The sequence below is a fragment of the Rhincodon typus genome, chromosome 23 (genome assembly GCF_021869965.1).
Source record: "Rhincodon typus isolate 14 chromosome 23, sRhiTyp1.1, whole genome shotgun sequence".
Lineage (NCBI taxonomy): Eukaryota > Metazoa > Chordata > Chondrichthyes > Orectolobiformes > Rhincodontidae > Rhincodon > Rhincodon typus.
This window is the reverse complement of record NC_063354.1, coordinates 20,867,726-20,886,303: the sequence shown is the minus strand read 5'-3', so window position 1 is coordinate 20,886,303 and position 18,578 is coordinate 20,867,726. Positions and strand designations below refer to the sequence as shown.

The window sequence follows — 18,578 nt, the reverse complement described above, 5'->3', positions numbered from 1 at the left end:
CTGCTCCTATGATGCTGCTTGGCCTGCTGTGTTCATCCAGCCCTGCACCTTGTTGTCACGGATTCTCCAGCATCTGCAGTTCCTACTATCTCTGCCTTGAAATTAACATTTGTATCAAAGGCACTGAAACTCAAAGACACGTCAAGTCACTCACATTACCTGTTTTACTCATACTTGCATAACTTCACATATTGCGAGATGAAAGCTTGCCCACGGAGTGAACGGTTTGAAAAAGACTGTGCAACTACACCTATGATAGGCAAACGAACCACATTTCAGTCACTTGTTTTAACCAAAGAAGCAGAGAAAATGCAATTTGGATTGATAACAGCAAGGATGTTGGAAGCTCTCTCTCTTGCCTGCAATCTCCCTCGAGCTCAGAAAGTAGCCAATGAAAAGTAACTTGGAACAACAACATTGATTCACCAAGAACTCCAAGATTCTTGTAGCTTCATAACTCCCAAGCAAACAGGATAATAGGTCATCAGCTAGGACTCAGGTTTCACTCTTGTACCTTTAAGATTAAAAAATATGTAACTGTAACTGTCTTTGCCTTTCTTTTTGCACTTGAGACCTCCCTCCCCGAACTTGCCAGCTTCTTTGGAAGATAATTTCCTGTGTTTGTAATTTGATTTTATTATTTTTATTGGACAGTAGGTAACAAAACCTCATTATCTTCACTCACAAAAAAAACCTTGGAATTGATTTGGCTTATGAAGTTTAATGAAGTGGGATGGCTACGTGCTTAAACAAACTTATAGCAAATGTTTGGCGGGGATTATAAAAAAGGAGAGCTGGGATCCCCACCGCTCACCTGGTGGTATCAATTCACACCAAGTCTCATTCACCTATCATACCATCCAGTGCTTGTTGACGTGCCCTAGCCTCAGTTAAGCAACCCCTCAGTTTTAAAATTCTCATCTTTGTTTTTAAATTTCTCCATGACCTTGTTCCATCTTTGGAATATGCATTCCTCCAACTGCAGTTTCTTGAGCATTGTACATTTTAATCATGTCATCTTTTACAGTCCTGCCTTAGGGTCTCAAGGCCTTAGACACCACCCCAACACTCCCCCCTGCCAAATTTTTCCATCCCTCCACACCTCTCTTGGCTTTTTAAAGTCTTTTAATAATCTGTCCTATTAACTCCTTATGTTCTGTTAAAATAAATGCACTATCAAATTTTAACTTCCACCACCTGAGTGTTATACCTGAGGCCGTTCATGAATTAAAATAGATCTAAAAAGATGATGAATAGTGACTTAAAATGGCTGCCATAATCACCTGACCACTGATTGGCACAAGGTCAGGAGATCAATCTTGCATAGATAAAACTGTCTGCACTGTACTTACTGGGTCCATAGCAAGAAATTCGCAAGTCCATTTTTAATTTACTCTTGTATAATAGGTGCACATTTTGGACATCAAAGATTTCCTGCAATTGTTCAATTTGGAAAGATAATGGATCCAGAATTGGGAATGGACACAATAAACCATATTTCAATAGTGGCTCAGCACTTGGAACATAGAGAAATAAAATGGATTTGTAAGCAAAAAACTGGAAGACTCTATCTCTTTATCTGTTTCCACCAGGATTTTGAAAACAGAGCTCAGTGAAAAATCAAACTGGGAAAACAACCATTCACTGAGAATAGAGAGGCATTGAAAATTTTCAGCATTCTGAGGAATCCAGTTAACAATTAAACAAATTTGGCCTCAGCTTCAATTTTGAACACCTCAAGGATCTAAAAACTTTTAAACTGCATTACCTTTATTATTTGTCTGTATCAGATACTTTCACCATTTGGCTGCATTTCTATGTCTATGTTAACGTCAAACTTTTATTTTCTGTTTCGCAGAATTAGTTGATAATAAAATTCCTCTTTCTTTCACTCAATAAAACCTTGTAGTTTGCTCCTTTATTTTGATCTAGTTAATTACATTTTTAATTGATGCTTGATACAGCTGCGTGCTTGAAAGAAATAAAAATATTTGATATGACTGATTGAAAGGGGTTTAAAAAGAAGAAAGCCAAATTAACCCTCCTCTCCTGGTCATAATAGTTGCTAGGTGTCATATTTTGTTTGATAACACTACTGTGTAGAGCCTTGGGCTGTTTTACTATGTTAAATGCACTACATAAGTATAGTTCTTGCTGTTGGGTAACAGACCCAGGACAGCTAAATAGAGTTAATTCATAGGACAGAACTTAATATTCTGCCCACGGTGAGTTTGGTGGCAAGGGCAAAAATTAATCAGGACAGAAGGTAGTGAGTGGAGCTGGCCCCCATTTCAATTAAATCCATCGTGGTTAGGCCTGTAAATGGCTTTCTCAACCAGCAGCCAACTAAATTAAGTTAATTCATACTTCAAGGTACCATAAGATCCCCACTGGTTTTAACACAGCATTGGGACAGTGGTGGGGGGGGGATCTACCCATCCATTTGTTCATCCATCCATCATGCAGGGAGAATGACACACAGGCCTACGTGGAGTAGGCTGTGGACTCCCGGAGGACGGGGGAAGGTTCCCTTATTCAAAGTGGAGCCAGGTATCAGGAAGGGGGTCCTGCTCCTCATGGCACCCCTCCCATTATCACACAATAGGGACTAGAGTACGGAAATGATGCTAGGCTTTGGGCAGGGCATTCTTCCTGACAGCAGCCACTGCCTCCTCAATGGCACTGCCATATAACAGAGCTGCCTTATAGGCCGTTATAGTCCTTGGTCTTAGAGAAGAGCTGCTGCTCTCTGGTATTTATCCGAGTGATGTTTAAGTCAGTGGATGTTCCCTAAAAGAGTGGGGCTCCTGCCAGCTTTCCAGCCAAAGGGCAAGACACTGTCATCGCCATTGAACATAAGCCATGGTCTAATTGAATGATGGAGCAGGCCTGGGGTGTATAATGGCCTCTTCCTGATCCTCTGAGGTGCTTTGGTTCATGAATCCATGTTTAAGGTGCTACTTCAAAATAAGAAACGATGATATATAGCTTAAACGTGGCCATTAAATTTCAATGCAAATTGTCCACAAGAGAATCTCTACGTAAGTAAATCTGCTTCTTGAAAAAGTTTTACATTGTTCAAGGCTGTGGTTGAGATTTGTGCACTGTAAATGAGCATTTTTGGGAATATGATGTTTACTTTAATATTAATGATTTCATGGTAACAAGGTAGTTCACTAAAAGTCAACTGTGAATTCTCAAATCAGCATAATGCACTCTTTCAATTTAATATAAGGCATCCACTGCTCATGATGTGGTCCCCTCTATAAGTTGAAAGACCAAACACAGGCTGGTTGACTGCTTTACTGAATATCTTTATTAAGTCTGCAAAGGTGACTTTGATTTTCCGGTCATTACTTATTTTAATTCTTCATCTCACTCTGACTTCACTGTCCTTGGTCTTCCACATTGTTCCAATGAAGCCATAGCAACAACATTACTTCATCTTCAGATTTGACATTTTACAGCATTCCACATTACACACTGACTTTAATAATTTCAGATCATAACCTTTACACCCATTTATTCTCATCTGAGCTCAATCTTTTGTTTGTTTACTTGTCACATCATCACCCTCTTTTGTAATTGGTCCTTTTGTGTCATTATGACATTCTTGCCTTCCACCCTTTTATTCTATCCTCCTCTCCTCCCTTTCCCTGCCATCTGTACGCTTAAACATCTTCAATCTGTAACATTTTCCAGTTCTCCTGAAGGATTACTGTCCAAAAAAATTAATTCTGTTAATTCAGTTTCTCTCTCCACAGATTCTGAGTGACCTGATGGATAGTTGCAGCATTTTCTAAAAATGCTGTAGATTTCCAGCATTTGGAGTACTTTGCCTTAGGAATGCAGTTATTTGTTGAACCCAGGTAAAGGAATCAAACTCAGTAAACTCAAACAAAGCAACAGTTAGATTTAAAATAAATTAGTTCCATAGTCAGTGAAGATTAACCTGTTATTTTGATCTTTCAGAAGGATACAGTTCACCTTCAAAATGCAAAATGATGGTAAGTACTTTATTCACTGATAAGTTCTACCATTACCAGTGTTTACATGACAAGAGATACTTGAATGTAAGAAATTATCTTAGAATATTATTGGGGTTTCTTTCAGATTAAGTGATCTTGATGCATGTCTGATGGAAAACTGAACGCGGCCTTCCAGACCTTCCCACATCTCATTAATTAAAGAGAAAATATTGAGGGAATAAATAAAGCAACTTCAAAGTTTAACATAAAATATTTCACAGTTAGCAACTGCTTTATGGATAGAAATATCTGTGTGAGGAATGGGAAGCACAGAATTATTCATTGTTACTAAATATTTCTAATTATGAAAACAGTTGTGGAAATTTCAAAAGCACTTAGTCCCTGTACTGATCTTCACCAAATAATCTCCTTTGGAGCTCATTAATTCCTCTAATCTGCAGCAGATAAGAATCTATGACAGCATGGATCATTGTGACATGCCAATACCGGGCTATATTTTTATCAAAAATGTCCCATTGTCATACTTTTAGTGCCAAACATGATTGATAACCCAAAGACAAATCCATTAACAATTAAATCACCGAACATTTGTTTGCAAAACTAGGAAAATGACACACAAGACAGCATGACCATCTAAATGGATGCTTGTTGATTTAGCTGCTGACCTCATAATGATCTAATCTGAACCAGTTTTGAATGGCAATTGTTGCCCTGTCATTGCAGCCATGAGCATTTTCTTTCCAATAATCAATTTGCATTTAATGCTTGTTAAATACAGGATATGGGGCTGTCAACCATGGTATTTAAAATTTACTGTATGATTAAGCCTAATGACAGAAATAAAATGTAGGGTTGGATGGTAGTCTGGATCAGAATTTACATTTATCAATATTAATACAATCACAGAATGGTTACAGGACAGAAGGAAGCCATTTGGCCCTTCATGTCTCTATTAACTCCTTGAAAGAGCAATTCATCTGGAACCACTCCTCCACCCTTTCCATGCAGCCCTGCAAACTTTTGTTTATTCAGCTAAATACAGGCAGTCCCCAGGTTGCGAATGGGTTCCGTTCTGGAGTCTGTTCACAAGTTGATTTGTTCGCAACTTGGAACACAATACAGGACAATATGAAGGAACTGTTCCTAAGTACGGGAAATGTTCATCTGTCTGATCTTTAAAATTACACTCCTATATGAGATCATGTGTGTAAGCGTGAGCACTTATAAGTCAGACATTTGTAAATCAGGGACCTTCTGTGTTCAATTTAGTTTTGAAAGCCACAACAGAATCTTCCCCTATCAGACTGCCAGGCAGCACATTCCAGATGCCAACCACTCACTGTATAAAAATGTTTTTCCTCATTTTAGATCTTTTGCTATTCACCTTAAAACTGTGTCCTCTGATTAGCAACCCTTCTATCAATAGGAACTGTCTCTCCCTATATTATTCTGGACAGACCCCCTCATTGTTTGGAACACTCAACTTTCTCTTCTCTGAACAAGATCAATCACAGCTTCTCCAATCTATCAATGACACCAAAGTCCTTCATCCCTGCAACCTTTCTTGTAAACCTTTTCTGCAGCCTCTCTCCTGCCATTACATCTCCACTCATGTCATGCTCTAAATTGGACACAATGCACCAGTTGAGGCCAAATCAGCATTTGGTAAAGATTCACCAATACTCCCTTGCTTTTGTGTGTGGTACCTCTATATATGAAGACTAGGATCCTGTAAGCCTTCATGTGTCTTGTCACCTTCGATGATTTATGCATATATAACCGTAGGTCTCTTGGTTTCTGCGCATCAGTTAGAGTATTACCTTTATTTTGCATAGCCTGTCTCTGTTCTTCGATTCAAATTTTTCACTTCAAATCCTCTGCAATAAATTTCATCTGCCCCATGTCCACTTAGCTATGTCATCAAGTCCATCATAGACCCCACTCTGTTCACAATAGTTCCAAGTTTTGTGTAACCTGCAAATTCTGAAATTGTGCCCTGCACAACCAAGTCCTCATTATTAATACAGGTAAAGAAAACAGTGATTCTGGTGCTGACCTCACTAAGTATCATCTTCCAGTCCAAAAGACAACCAATAATCTGTTTCCTCTTACTCAGTCAACTTAGTACCTATGCTGCCACTGTTCCTATTCCATGGGTTTACATTTTGTTGACAAGGCTTTTATGTGGTACCTTATCAAAATCTTTTGGAAGTCCATGTATACCACATTTATCCTCATAACCTATCAATCTTTTGTCATCTCATTGCTTATGATCATTCTTTTGAAGGATTAAAAATCACTGTTAACACAATTTTTCAATGTTATCCAACATATTTCAGCCCTTCCTGCCTGGCCATTCATCTTTGAATATTGATAAATCCAATGTATCACAATCTATTTTGTTCTGCTCTGAGCTTTCTTCAGGGGTGCCAATTTTTATTAGTTAATCAATGGGGGTTGTTCATTCTATATCTTGTGACACCCAATCTGCTCCCAAATTAATGTCTTTACAATTTTGTCAACATGATCAAAGAAATTATTTCACCCTTTGTTGATTTTTCCAAGTTCAGTTTCCTATCCCAGTAGGATGCTTGCTAATTTTGAGTTTTCTTTCAATAGGATCCATTAATATAGACCGTCCTTCCAACAACATTGGCATTCATTAACAGCAAATGCATCAAACTATTAAGCATTCAGCTTCATTTGACACAGGGTGTTAACTAAAGACTACATTTACATAACAATATTAAATGTAACAAAAAGTACCCTTTGGCTGTCTAAACCCCCTCTCTTCTTAACCCCCTCCAATGATCTGTCTTTTAAGTTTCTACTTCAAAACTAATCTTGAACATGCTTTTTGTTAACTGTCCCAATATCTCTACATGGTCCGGTATGTATATTTGGTATTGTTCTTGTGAAACATCTCAGGACATTTTACTACTTTACAGATGCTACACAAACAGAAACATTTTAACAAAATAAGATGTCGGGGGCAAGTGAGGAGGGGGAGTGTTTTTTTTAAAATTAGGGACAACATTACAGCTGTACTTAGGGAGGATATTCCTGGGAATATGTCCAGGCAAGTGATTTGGTTGGAACAGAGAAATAAGAAAGGGAAGATCACTTTATTGGAATTGTACTATAGATCCCCCAACAGTCATCAGGAAATTGAACAACAAATAGTAAGATCTCAGTTATCTGTAAGAATAACAATGTGGCAATGGTAGGGGATTTTAACTTTCTAAGTATTCACTACAGCTGCCAATGTTAAGGGCTTGGATGGAAAGGATTTGTTAAGTGTGTACAAGAAAATTTTCTGATTCAGTATATGGATGTACCTACGAGAGAAAGTGCAAAAATTGACCTACTCTTGGGAAACAAGGCAGGGCAGGTGACTGAGGTGTCAGTGGGGGAGCACTTTGGGGCCAGTAGCCATAATTCTGATAGTTTTTAAATCGTGATGGAAAAGGATAGACCGGATCTAAAACTTAAAGTTCTAAATTGAAGGAAGGCCAATTTTGACAGTATTAGGCAAGAACATTCAAAAGTTGATTGGTGTGGATGTTTGCAGGGAAAGGGGTGTCTGGAAAATGGGAAGCCTTCAAAAATGAGATAACAAGAGTCCAGAGACAGTACGTTCCTGTTAGGGTGAAGGACAAGGATGGTAGGTGTAGGGAATGCTGGATGACTTGAGAAATTGAGACCCTGGTCAAGAATAAGAAGGAAGCATATGTCAGGTATAGATAGCAGGAATCGAGTAAATCCCTAGACAAGTATAAAGGCAGTAGGAGTATACTCAATATGGAAATGAGGAAGGCAAAAAGGGGACATGAGGTAGCTTTGGCACATAGGATTAAGGAGAATCCAAAGGGATTCTACAAATACATTAAGGACAAAAGGGTAACTAGGGAGAGAATATGGCCCCTTAAAGATCAGCAAGGTCATTGAGTATGAAACCACAGGAGATGGGGAAGATATTAAACAGGTATTTTGCATCAATGTTTACCGTGAAAAAGGATATGGAAGATAGAGAAGGTGGGGAAATAAATGGCAACATTTTGAAAAATGTCCACATTACAGATGAGGTGATACTGGACGTCTTAAAATGCATAAAGGTGGATAAATCCCTGGGACCTGATCAGTTGTACCCTAGAATTCTGTGGAAAGCTAGGGAAGTGATTGCTGGACCCCTTGCTGAGATATTTGTATCATCGATAGCCACAGGTGAGATGCCGGAAGACTGGAGGTTGGCTAACGTGGTGCCATTATTTAAGAAAGGTGGTAAGGAAATAGACTGGTGAGCCTGACATCAGTAGTGTGCAAGTTATTGAAGGGGATCCTGAGGGACAAGATTTGCATGTATTTGGAAAGGCGAGGATTGATTAGGGGTAGTCAACTTGGCTTTGAGGGTCGGAAATCGTGTCTCACTAACTTGATTGAATTTTTTGAAGAAGTAATGAAGAGGATTGATGAGGGCAGAGTGGTGGATGTGATATATATGGACTTCAGTAAGGCATTCAACAAGGTTCCTCACGGCAGACTGATTAGCAAGGTTAGATCACATGGTTCAATGACAGGGCGAACTAGCTATTTGGATACGGAACTGACTCAAAGGTAGAAGACAGGGTGGTGGTGGAGGGTTGCTTCTCAGACTGGAGGCCTGTGACCAATGGTGTGCCACAAGGATAGGTGTTAGATTCACTGCTTTTCATCATTTATATAAATGATTTGGATGTGAACATAAGAGGTATGGTTAGTAAGTTTTCAGATGACACTAAAATTGGAGGTGTAGTGAACAGCCAAGCAGGTTACCTCAGAGTACAACAAAATCTTGATCAGATGGGCCAATGGGACAAGGAGCCAAAGAGTGGCACATTGAGTTTAATTGAGATAAATGTGAGGTGCCGAATTTTGGAAAGGCAAATCAGGGCAGGACTTATACACTTAATGATAAGGTCTTGGGGAGTGTTGCTGAACAAAGACCTTGGAGTGCAGGTTCATAGTTCCTTGGAAGTGGAGTACTCAGTAGACAGGATAGTGAAGAAGTCATTTGGTATGCTTGCCTTTATTGGTCAGTGCATTGAGCATATGAGTTGAGTGGTCATGTAGCAGCTCTACAGGACACTGCTGAGGCCACTTATGGAATATAGCGTGCAATTCTGGTCTCCCTGTTATAGGAAGGATGTTGTGAAACATGAAAGGGTTCAGAAAAGATTTACAAGGATGTTGCCAGGGTTGGAGGGTTGAGCTATCGGAAGAGGCTGAATAGGCTGGGGCTATTTTCCCTGGAGCGCAGACGCGGAGGGGTGACGTTATAGATGATTATAAAGTCATGAGGGGTATGGAGAGGGTGAAAAGCCAAGGTCTTTTTCCCAGGGTAGGGGAATCCAAAACTAGAGGACGTAGGGTTAAGGTGAGAGAGGAAAGATTTAGAAGGGACCTAAGGGCCACCTTTGTCACACAGAGGGTGGTGCATGTATGGAATGAGCTGCCAAAGAAAGTGGTGGAGGCTCGTACAATTACAACATTTAAGAGGCATCTGGATTGGTATAGGAATAGGAAGGGTTTAGAGGGATATGGGCCAAATGCTGGTAAATGGAATTGGTTAATTTAGGACATCTGGTTGGCATGGATGAGTTGGACTGCATTGGTCTATTTCCATGCTGTACCACTCTATGACTCTGTAAATGGGAAGATAGTAATTGATAATCATTTGTGATGCAAATATGCTCATTTGTGCTTGCTGTTCATGACCTTAAAACTCAATAGTTCACTCTGCATAATCAATTGCTTTCCAATATTGATATTCCATAGCACAGTCAAAAATTTTAATATATTATTTATATCAAATATGTATAAAATATTTTTCTTGTATGATTGGTATTCCAACAGTATCACAGGCATTACACTGGCTAAATATGTCAAACTGTCAAATGTCCCACATCCATGTGGCACAGGATATTAAGTAAGTGACACAAAAGCATCGCAGATCAAATTCATACTACAAAATAGGTAATTAGCTATTACTTTTGAGCCAATGCATTTATTTAATTATAACATATTTCTGAAACATATTAGATATTGTATAAAACTGTTCATTGAAGCATAAACTGCTCAACCAATGTATAACTAGCAATCTGTACTCTATACAGTGTGACTTAACACAACCAATAATCTATCCGAATTACTGAAGCACAGTAAATCTTTACAGATCAAAACTGAGAAGAGTCAAACAACTCTATAGCATCACAACTACATGTGAAACCTCATAAACACATCATGAAATGTACTACCAATTATGTACTTCTTTATTTTTTCATAATTTAAAAATATTTACAGGCTATTTTATTCTAACAGCATGAATGCAAAACTTACAATGGATGTACTTTACAAAATATTTTGTCAAAACACAACTGAATTGCACATGAACTGTGTGTATAACACAGAAGGTTGTGTGCCACTGATTTAATTTACACTCCAGAAAGAACACTAACTGATGAGAATTCCATGTACAAATGAGCTATTGCAGACAATAAACCAAATGCAGTATCCATCCCCACAGTGAAATTTTATTTCTACCACAATCTACAATGCAAACATCGTACAGTTCAGGTTTGAAGCTCTTTTGGAATGTGATGCACTACTGATATGTCAAATGATAAGTCCGTGCAGTCGATTATCAGAACATATGCAGTAAAAATGTCACTGAATACTAAATAAAATTAATTTACAAAGCATCATTAACATCACAGCAAATCAATCAATACATCAGATCAAGGGGACATTTTCTGAATACTGGCTAATCTCAAACGCCACAGTTGTGTGTTTAGCTGTTACCTGGTTTTGAAGGTCATTGAGTTACTCTCCTAATTCAAAACAAAAATAAAATTCTGGAAATACCTATCAGGCCACAAAGCTTCAGTGAAGAGAGGAATGAATAATGAAATGAAATGTCAGCAGCCTGAAACATTAACTCTGCTTCTCTCTCCATGGATGTGGCTGGACCTGTGAGTATTTCCAGCATTTTCTGTTTAAATTTCATATTTCCAGCATCGGCAGCATTCTGCTTTTCAATGAGCTGCTTCCTGAATCTAACTAGGCCCTGAGCTCAGTTGTCATTCCATTGTTGTTTGTTAATCATCAAGCATTTGTAATTATATAATTCCATATTTGATTGGGTAGTAGTGGAAGGATGTTTTTTGGAATGGAAGGTTGTGACTGTTGGTGTTCCACAGGGATCAGTGCTGGGAACTCTGTTGTTTGTGATCTACATAAATGATTTGGAGATCTAATGTAGCTGGTCTAATTAGTAAGTTTGTGGATGATACAAAGATTGGTGGAGTTGCAGATAGTGAGGAAGATTGTCAGAGGATACAGTAGGATATAGATCAGTTGGAGGCATGGGGAGAAAAATGGCAAATGGAGTTTAATTTGAACAAACATGAGGTGATGCATTTTGGAAGGTCAAGTACAAGTGGAAATTATACAGTGAATGGCAGAACCATTAGGAGTATTGATATGCAGAGGGATTTGGATGTGCAGGTCCACAGATCAATGAAGGTGGCAGTGCAGATAGACAAGGTAGTAAAAAAGGTTATGGCGTGCTTGCCTTCATTGGAAGGGGCATTGAATATAAGAATAGACAAGTTATGCTGCAGCTTTATGGAACTTTAGTAAGGCCACACTTGGAATATTGCACATAGTTCTGGTCACCACACTACCAGAGGGATGTGGACGCTTTGAAGAGGGTACAAAAAAGGTTTACCAGGATGTTGCTTGGTACGGGAGATTTTAGCTATGAAGACAGGTTGGATAGCCTGGGTTTGTTTTCACTGGAACACAGGAAGTAGAGGGGCGACCTGATAGAAATTTATAAGATTGAGAATGGCATGATTAGAGTGTAAAGTATGAGGCTTTTTCCCAGGACGGAGGATTTAATTACTAGGGGACACCAGTTCAACATGCGAGGGGCAGGGAGGAGTTTAAAAGAGATGTGCAAGGCAAGGTTTTCACATAAAGGGTGGTAAGTGCATGGAACGCGTTGCTGGAGGAGGTGGAAGAAGACAATTTTAGTGTGGAAGGGCAAAACGTATTGGCGCAGGTTTGGAGGGCCAAAGAACCTGTTCCTGTGCTGTATTGTTCTTTGTTGTTCTTTATTGTGGTCACATGTACCAAGGTACATTTAGAAGTGTTGTTTTGCGGTGCTATACAGGCAGATCATACCATACAAAATGCATCAGTGTAGCAGAACAGAGTGCAGAATAACAGTGTCACAGCCACAGAGAAGGTGCAGAGTGAGAAAGATCAGAATTAACATTTGGAACGTCTGTTTAAAAGTGTCAGAAAAATCTTTCCATTTATACATTTGACACATCAAAATCTGGTAACTAGAATGTAAAATCTTGAACAAGGCAAACATTCTTAAAACCTTTAGCTATTTGTCTGTCTGTCAACAACCCTTTACCATCCTTAAGTATTTCCTACCCTGGTTCTTTCAGCTGTTTCCTGTCCCACAAATGTACTAATTGTACAAACCTTGTGCATGTCTTATTGCTATTTTACAGATCAATTTCTTCCAGTTTGTTCCCTGATTAATGAAGCATTGATTTAAGCTGCAGTATCAAAATAATGAACAACTCACCACAGTTTTCCTGCACCACCTGATATTGTCCAAAGTATTTTTGTTGATAGCAAGAAGTAATGGTAAACATTTGCCTTTTACCTCTTTGGCATTAATAGTTGACACTTCAGTAATTCCTGCAATTTGGATCCCGCCTTTGGAGTCCTCTCGGAGATCTAGGAAGCCGGATGACGGATTGAGTAGATCCCGTATCATCTCATTATAAATCTGAGAAGGAAAATAAAGAAGTAAGGATATAGGAGAATCACAAAGAGTTCAGAAATTCTTTGTACCTGGCTTTAATAGGAAACCAAGCAAAGTTTTTGTGGTAGCAAAATTAGTAAAACTTGGCTTTCTATCTTCATTGCCATTGTTTGTCCACTGTATCAGATCTCACAAGTGATCCCGCACCCATTCTGCTGCCAGTGAAGATGAAAAGGAGATGACAGTCTGCATAATGCACAAAACCTTCAGCTGGGAAACATTACTCCATACATTTGGAAATTGTCCGAAATGCTTCACTTGCAAAGAGTAATAGTGACTTCCAAAGCCAATGCAAGGGTTTGTATGGCTGAAGCACACTATAAACACTGAAGCTTCATTTGAGTGCACAGTTTTAGTATTCATTTGGGCAGCCAAGTTTGAGACAACACATACAGCAGCTTGACGAACTTCCTCTGATTGTTGTCAAGGGTCTGTAGAAATGTAAGTGCACAGCTGAGGCGTAATGAATGCTTTCTTACTTGTTAATGTGCCTGACTTTGGGAGCCTGTGCTTTTGTACAATATTTTGCAGAACCAAATGAGGCAAACATGACTTACGTAGCGGTCAGGGTGATGTAAAATAAATGAGTTCCACTTTACTTTACTTTACACTTTACTTTGCTGAAAATGTAGGGTTGTCCAGGTTTGTAAGTTGTTTATTGTTTAACTAAATTATATTTGTCTATAGTTCAGTAAACCTTTGCAGAGTAGAGGTTGTCAGGCCGAGTTAAAGAAGATTACCATCCTTTTGGAACTGTTTCTAAATTGAGCAAAGTAGCAACAATGCAATAAACGTTAATAGGCAATGGCATCACTAACAAGCACTGAACAGAGTTTGAGACCATGTAATAAAATAAACATGTTTATTACCTAATTTAGGCACCTTTTTTGTCATACCATGATGAAAATGTTTACTTCAAATCATCCATAACAGAAATGTAAGGACTATATGTTCTATTTTGGGACATAAACTGGAAAACAGAAGTTTAGAATCTTAGAATCATATGGTACAGAATCATACAGTACAGTTCAGCCCATCAATTCTGTGCGACCATGTTGTGGGTAAACAATCAGCTATAGAATTGAGTGATGTTCAGCCATTAGTTACAAAATAACATGTTACTACTGGAAGAAACAATTTGATATTTTTGAGACTCTTTTTGGCACCAAGTGCCTTTGATTTGGAGAAAAAAATGAAATTGTCCAACAACAGCTCTGGAATGTTCTAAGGTGCTGTTTGTCACAACACTGAGAGGAGAGCAGTTTGCACTCCCAGATCCCCGAAATCCAGAAAGCCAGCCAGAACCCCCTCTCCTTCTCTGTGAGTGGGAGAAAACCTGTACTAAAAGACATTGAACACAAATACAAACTTCTAACTTAACCCAAGACACAGGTCTGACTGACCAGCTACTGAATTGAGGATCATTGTGGTTGACCTTAACGTGATTTAATTGCCAGAGCTAAAATAAGAACAATATGGAAGGCAGTTCATTTTCCCTTAGACTCCAAGGCATTTAAGTAAGTGGAGTTGGAGTTGCTAGAGCCAGTCAGGCACATTTGGTGAGGTGGGGGTCCTCGGTCAAAGTACAGATGGATTTCTTTGCAGGGATTAAGACTGTCTCCCCTGAGCCAGCAGCATCAGCAAGAGAACCTTCCAGGGGAAAAGGATGTCCTTGATCTTCCCAGCAACACTCATGTATTCTACAGCTCCACCACATTCCAACCCCAGGACCACATAATAGTCTGTCCATGGTGCATTCAGCAGCTAAAAATTTTACCAAGAACACTTTATGAATGAATTTAATTAAACATACCAACTCTGAGACTTGACTCACCATCTGTTTTCTTCAGTTTCGGTGCAGCTGTTGCTGTCCATTGAAGTGACAGCACTAATTTACGGCTTACCAAAAAGGAACTAATCTTTATAACTGCAATTGTGTGCTGGTTATTTATATATTGCAACCTGCAATATACAGATTTGTTTAAAAACAATTCTCAAAACATAATGGCTAAATACAAAATAATCTTAGTGAGTTTTGACATCCTAGTGATTGTGATTTAGATAATGTTTAAGAGTTATCAGTTATAATTAACTGCTCATAATTCTTTACTGAAAAGGGTGCATGCCTCAAATGAAGTAAATAAATGAGTAGAGAGTGGTCTAATTAGAAAGAGGAGAAACAATTGATAAGTATTTCCAAGAATAAGAATGAAAGAAAGTTAAGTTATTAAAGAGAATAATATCTACCATTGGAGTTTAGGTCCCTCTTAATCCTTTGACAGATGATTATATTGCAATAGGATTTATCTGTCTCTTTGAACATAGCTGGAGTTCAGCTCATTGCACTTAAGAGAAATACAAATGTTTATATTAATAACTGCTAAAGGCTGCACTTAGTGATGTATCATTTATAATAGAAGTTAATTATTAAAAAACCACCTATGGTCATTTTGGGCACCATCACAGTCTGATTTGAGAATGGAAACAGTTTAGCACACACTATATTGTATTTTTTTCAGCGTTCATATCCCTGCTTTTTCTCTATCGTGACCTCACCATATCTAAATAACGTTTTAAGCATCAGGAATTTCCAAGATTTTGTAATCTAGTCGAGAATCAATTGTGGAGCATGCTTGCCAAGGATAAGATAAGATGGCCGCTTTAAATAGTCAGATCAAGAAACAGTAAAACATTTCTTAATGGCAGCAGCCTTGGAGTTGATACCCAAGTAGCTTGAACTCTGAACCATAAACACTGATTCTGAAGACAAGACTCTAATTTGGGGTTTCCGGGATCTAACAGAACTATTCTTCTTCAATAATATTTATTATGTCTAATTCACAAACAGTCTCCATCTTTTAATTATCCATGTCTTTTGCATTATTTGGAAACAGGATTAAATATCGCTTATAAGAGAGATAAAAATCTATAAAAATCATCTTCACGTTGTCAGATGAATAGAAATAGGATAACGTTTTCATCTGAAGCAGAACTAACTGTGGGTATGGCATCAACAAAGAAACACCTCCATCTGCAACTCAAGGCAATCCCATATAAAATGACATACGATTGACTGTTGAGTACTGTATTTGTATTTTACAAAAAAAAATCTGTTATCATTTCTTTTACTGGTTTAGAAAGATTTTTGAGTTCAAAGGAGGTTTACTAGACTGATACTTACAATGAATGGGTTGTCTTATGAGGAAAGTTTGGACAGATTGAGCTTATTTTCACTGGAGCTCGGAAGACTAAAGTGTGATTTGATTTAGATTTAAATGATTGTGACAAGGTGGCTGTGGAACAGATGTTTACACTTGTGTGCAAGTCCAAAACTAGGGAAGACTGTTTTAAAATGAAAGGTTTCCTTTTTAGGACAGAGATGTAAGGAAACCCTTTTCTCATAGCGTGTTGGGCAACATTGGAACTCTCTGTTTCCAGAAGGTGGTGGAGGCATGATCATTAAATAATTTTAAGGCAGTGTTAGATAGATTCCTGTTAGGCAAGGGAATCAAAGATTATTGGAAGATAGATGGGAATGTGGAATTTGGAACACAAGGACCAGCCATGATCTTACTGAGTGGTGGAGCAGTTTTAAAGGACCAGATGACCTACATTTGCTCCTATTTTGTATGTTCTCATGTAATTTCCCAAATGTAGTTTGGAGGTTTACACAAAAGCCAAGATAAAGGAGCATAAATTCAATTTGCAGCTGTAAGGACAACTGAAAGCAGGATTAATCTGTCTTAACTGCCAGAAATCACTGGAGGTGTTCTAATTTTAAGTAGCTTTCATTACATCACAGACTTTTACTACTGTAACTTAGCATGTTAGGTATAGTTATTAATTGCACTTTGTGTGAAATAAATAATTATTCTCATTATTGGAGGGAGCCAGAATAATAATTTCTTTCTCAGAGGTTTTAAATAGTTTATAGTTTTAGTCCTAAATGATAGTTGTTTGTGAACAATTTGGAAGGGAATGGATTAAGTGATATCATGACCATAAAAATTTGATTAATGCTCCTCGCCAGCAATTGACATAACCATTATGAAGTAAATCTATACTTAATGGTTTAGCTGCATAATTATCTCAAGCAGATGGGGAAATAACAGGCATTCAAAAAGCCTTTAAACCGGAACTTTCCAGGGGTCAGGTTAACAATGGATTCATCCAAAAACCTGGGGTCATTTCCAAATGAGATGAGAAGACTAAAGCTGTGTGATACAGTGGAACAGTGTGATAATGGACTGATCTTTCATCTTGGAATGTGGTATTCACCTAGGCAAAAAGATGATTCTCTGTATAAAACAGAGCACATCAGGCAGGCTTGGAATGCCACTAAGCTAGGCCCAAATCCAGATGGCAGACTGCCAGGCAGCAAAACTGTCACTTCACCTAAAGCAAAGGCCCAGCTCCGCACAATGAATTCAGTTGTCAAAGTGTTTTAAAATATATCTCATTAGCATCATTGAAAACAGCTGCTTTTTCCCCCAGTGTTCAAAAAATGAAAATAAGAAACCTAGTAACAATACACTGCACTAAAATACAAGCTTTACCCATTCTGTCTGTGCTGGAATTGGACTGGTATTCCAATAATGAGTGAACTTTGCGCTCTGTATAGAGTACCTTGAGGAAATACTGATTCAGCTATAGTGAAGCAATATTTTCACTAAGCATGCAATCACCAGTCTGGTGCAAATTGTACCTAAAATTGTGCCTACTTGTTTTCTCTTTTGAGATTTTGCTCATACTAATTTGCAAATCACGAGACGTGAAATCTGCCATGAACCAAAGCGATCAGGAAACATTTTAAAACATTATTTTTAAAAATTGCTTTAAAAATATTCCTTGAAATAGTTAAGATTGGTGACTAGATGTGATTGTATTGATGTTGCTGAAAATGGGTTTATCATAAAGAACCTACACATTTTTAACAACACTGTCAGTCTGCCAGTCACCTGTGACCAACCCAATATAAAATGAATGAAAATGACTTCTTAAAAATTTATGAAAACATTTGTTTTCTTGGGGAGTAGCCAGTTTCTTAGAGAATTAAAATAAGCTGCATTCAAAATCTTATAAACCGTCTCTGGCACCTTCTTGCCCAAATGTCTACAAATGAGCACAATTACTGGAAACTTCCTTTCGTGATTAATTCATCATGGGAGCATGGTCAGCATTGTGGATGATGTCAACTTCAAGCTCAATTTTTTTTTAAATAACTAGCACAAAACATTGCAGAAATCTGGTTTGGGTTGAATGTGATGTGTGCTTAATATTAAACCAGTGGACCCAAATGGAAACCCAAACCCATTATGTTTAATATCTTCTCTTAATATATTTGTCACTTTAACATCCCGAACAACTACAGCAGGCAGAAAGGTGTCACTTACTGGGTCCGACCCAAAACGTCAACTTTCCTGCTCCTCTGATGTTGCCTGACCTGCTGTATTCATTCAGCTCCACACTGTATTGTCTCTGACTCCAGCATAAGACCATAAGACATAGGAGTAGAAATCAGGCCATTCGGCCCATCGAGTCTACTCCGCCATTCATCTGCAGTTCTTGCTATGTCCAAGGTGTCATTTACTTGCTAGATGGTTTATGTGGAGCTAATGTTTTTGGTTCTAACCCTGACTGGAACATTTCTCAGATAACAAGGTGTAGAGCTGGATGAACACAGCAGGCCAAGCAGCATCAGAGGA

General features: G+C 38.3%; 2 protein-coding genes across 2 annotated transcripts in view; both read right to left on the bottom strand.

Annotated features, from left to right (window-relative positions):
• rpl38 (ribosomal protein L38) overlaps positions 1–18,578 on the bottom strand; it is a 474,590-nt gene that overhangs the window by 112,900 nt on the left and 343,112 nt on the right. The window lies entirely within an intron of this gene.
• The window catches only part of kif19 (kinesin family member 19), a 181,875-nt gene that overhangs the window by 50,023 nt on the left and 113,274 nt on the right, over positions 1–18,578 (bottom strand). Inside the window, exon 6 of the mRNA XM_048611035.1 lies at positions 12,712–12,837. Within this exon, the coding sequence (XP_048466992.1) occupies positions 12,712–12,837 (126 nt within the window). The remainder of the gene's footprint in view (positions 1–12,711; positions 12,838–18,578) is intronic.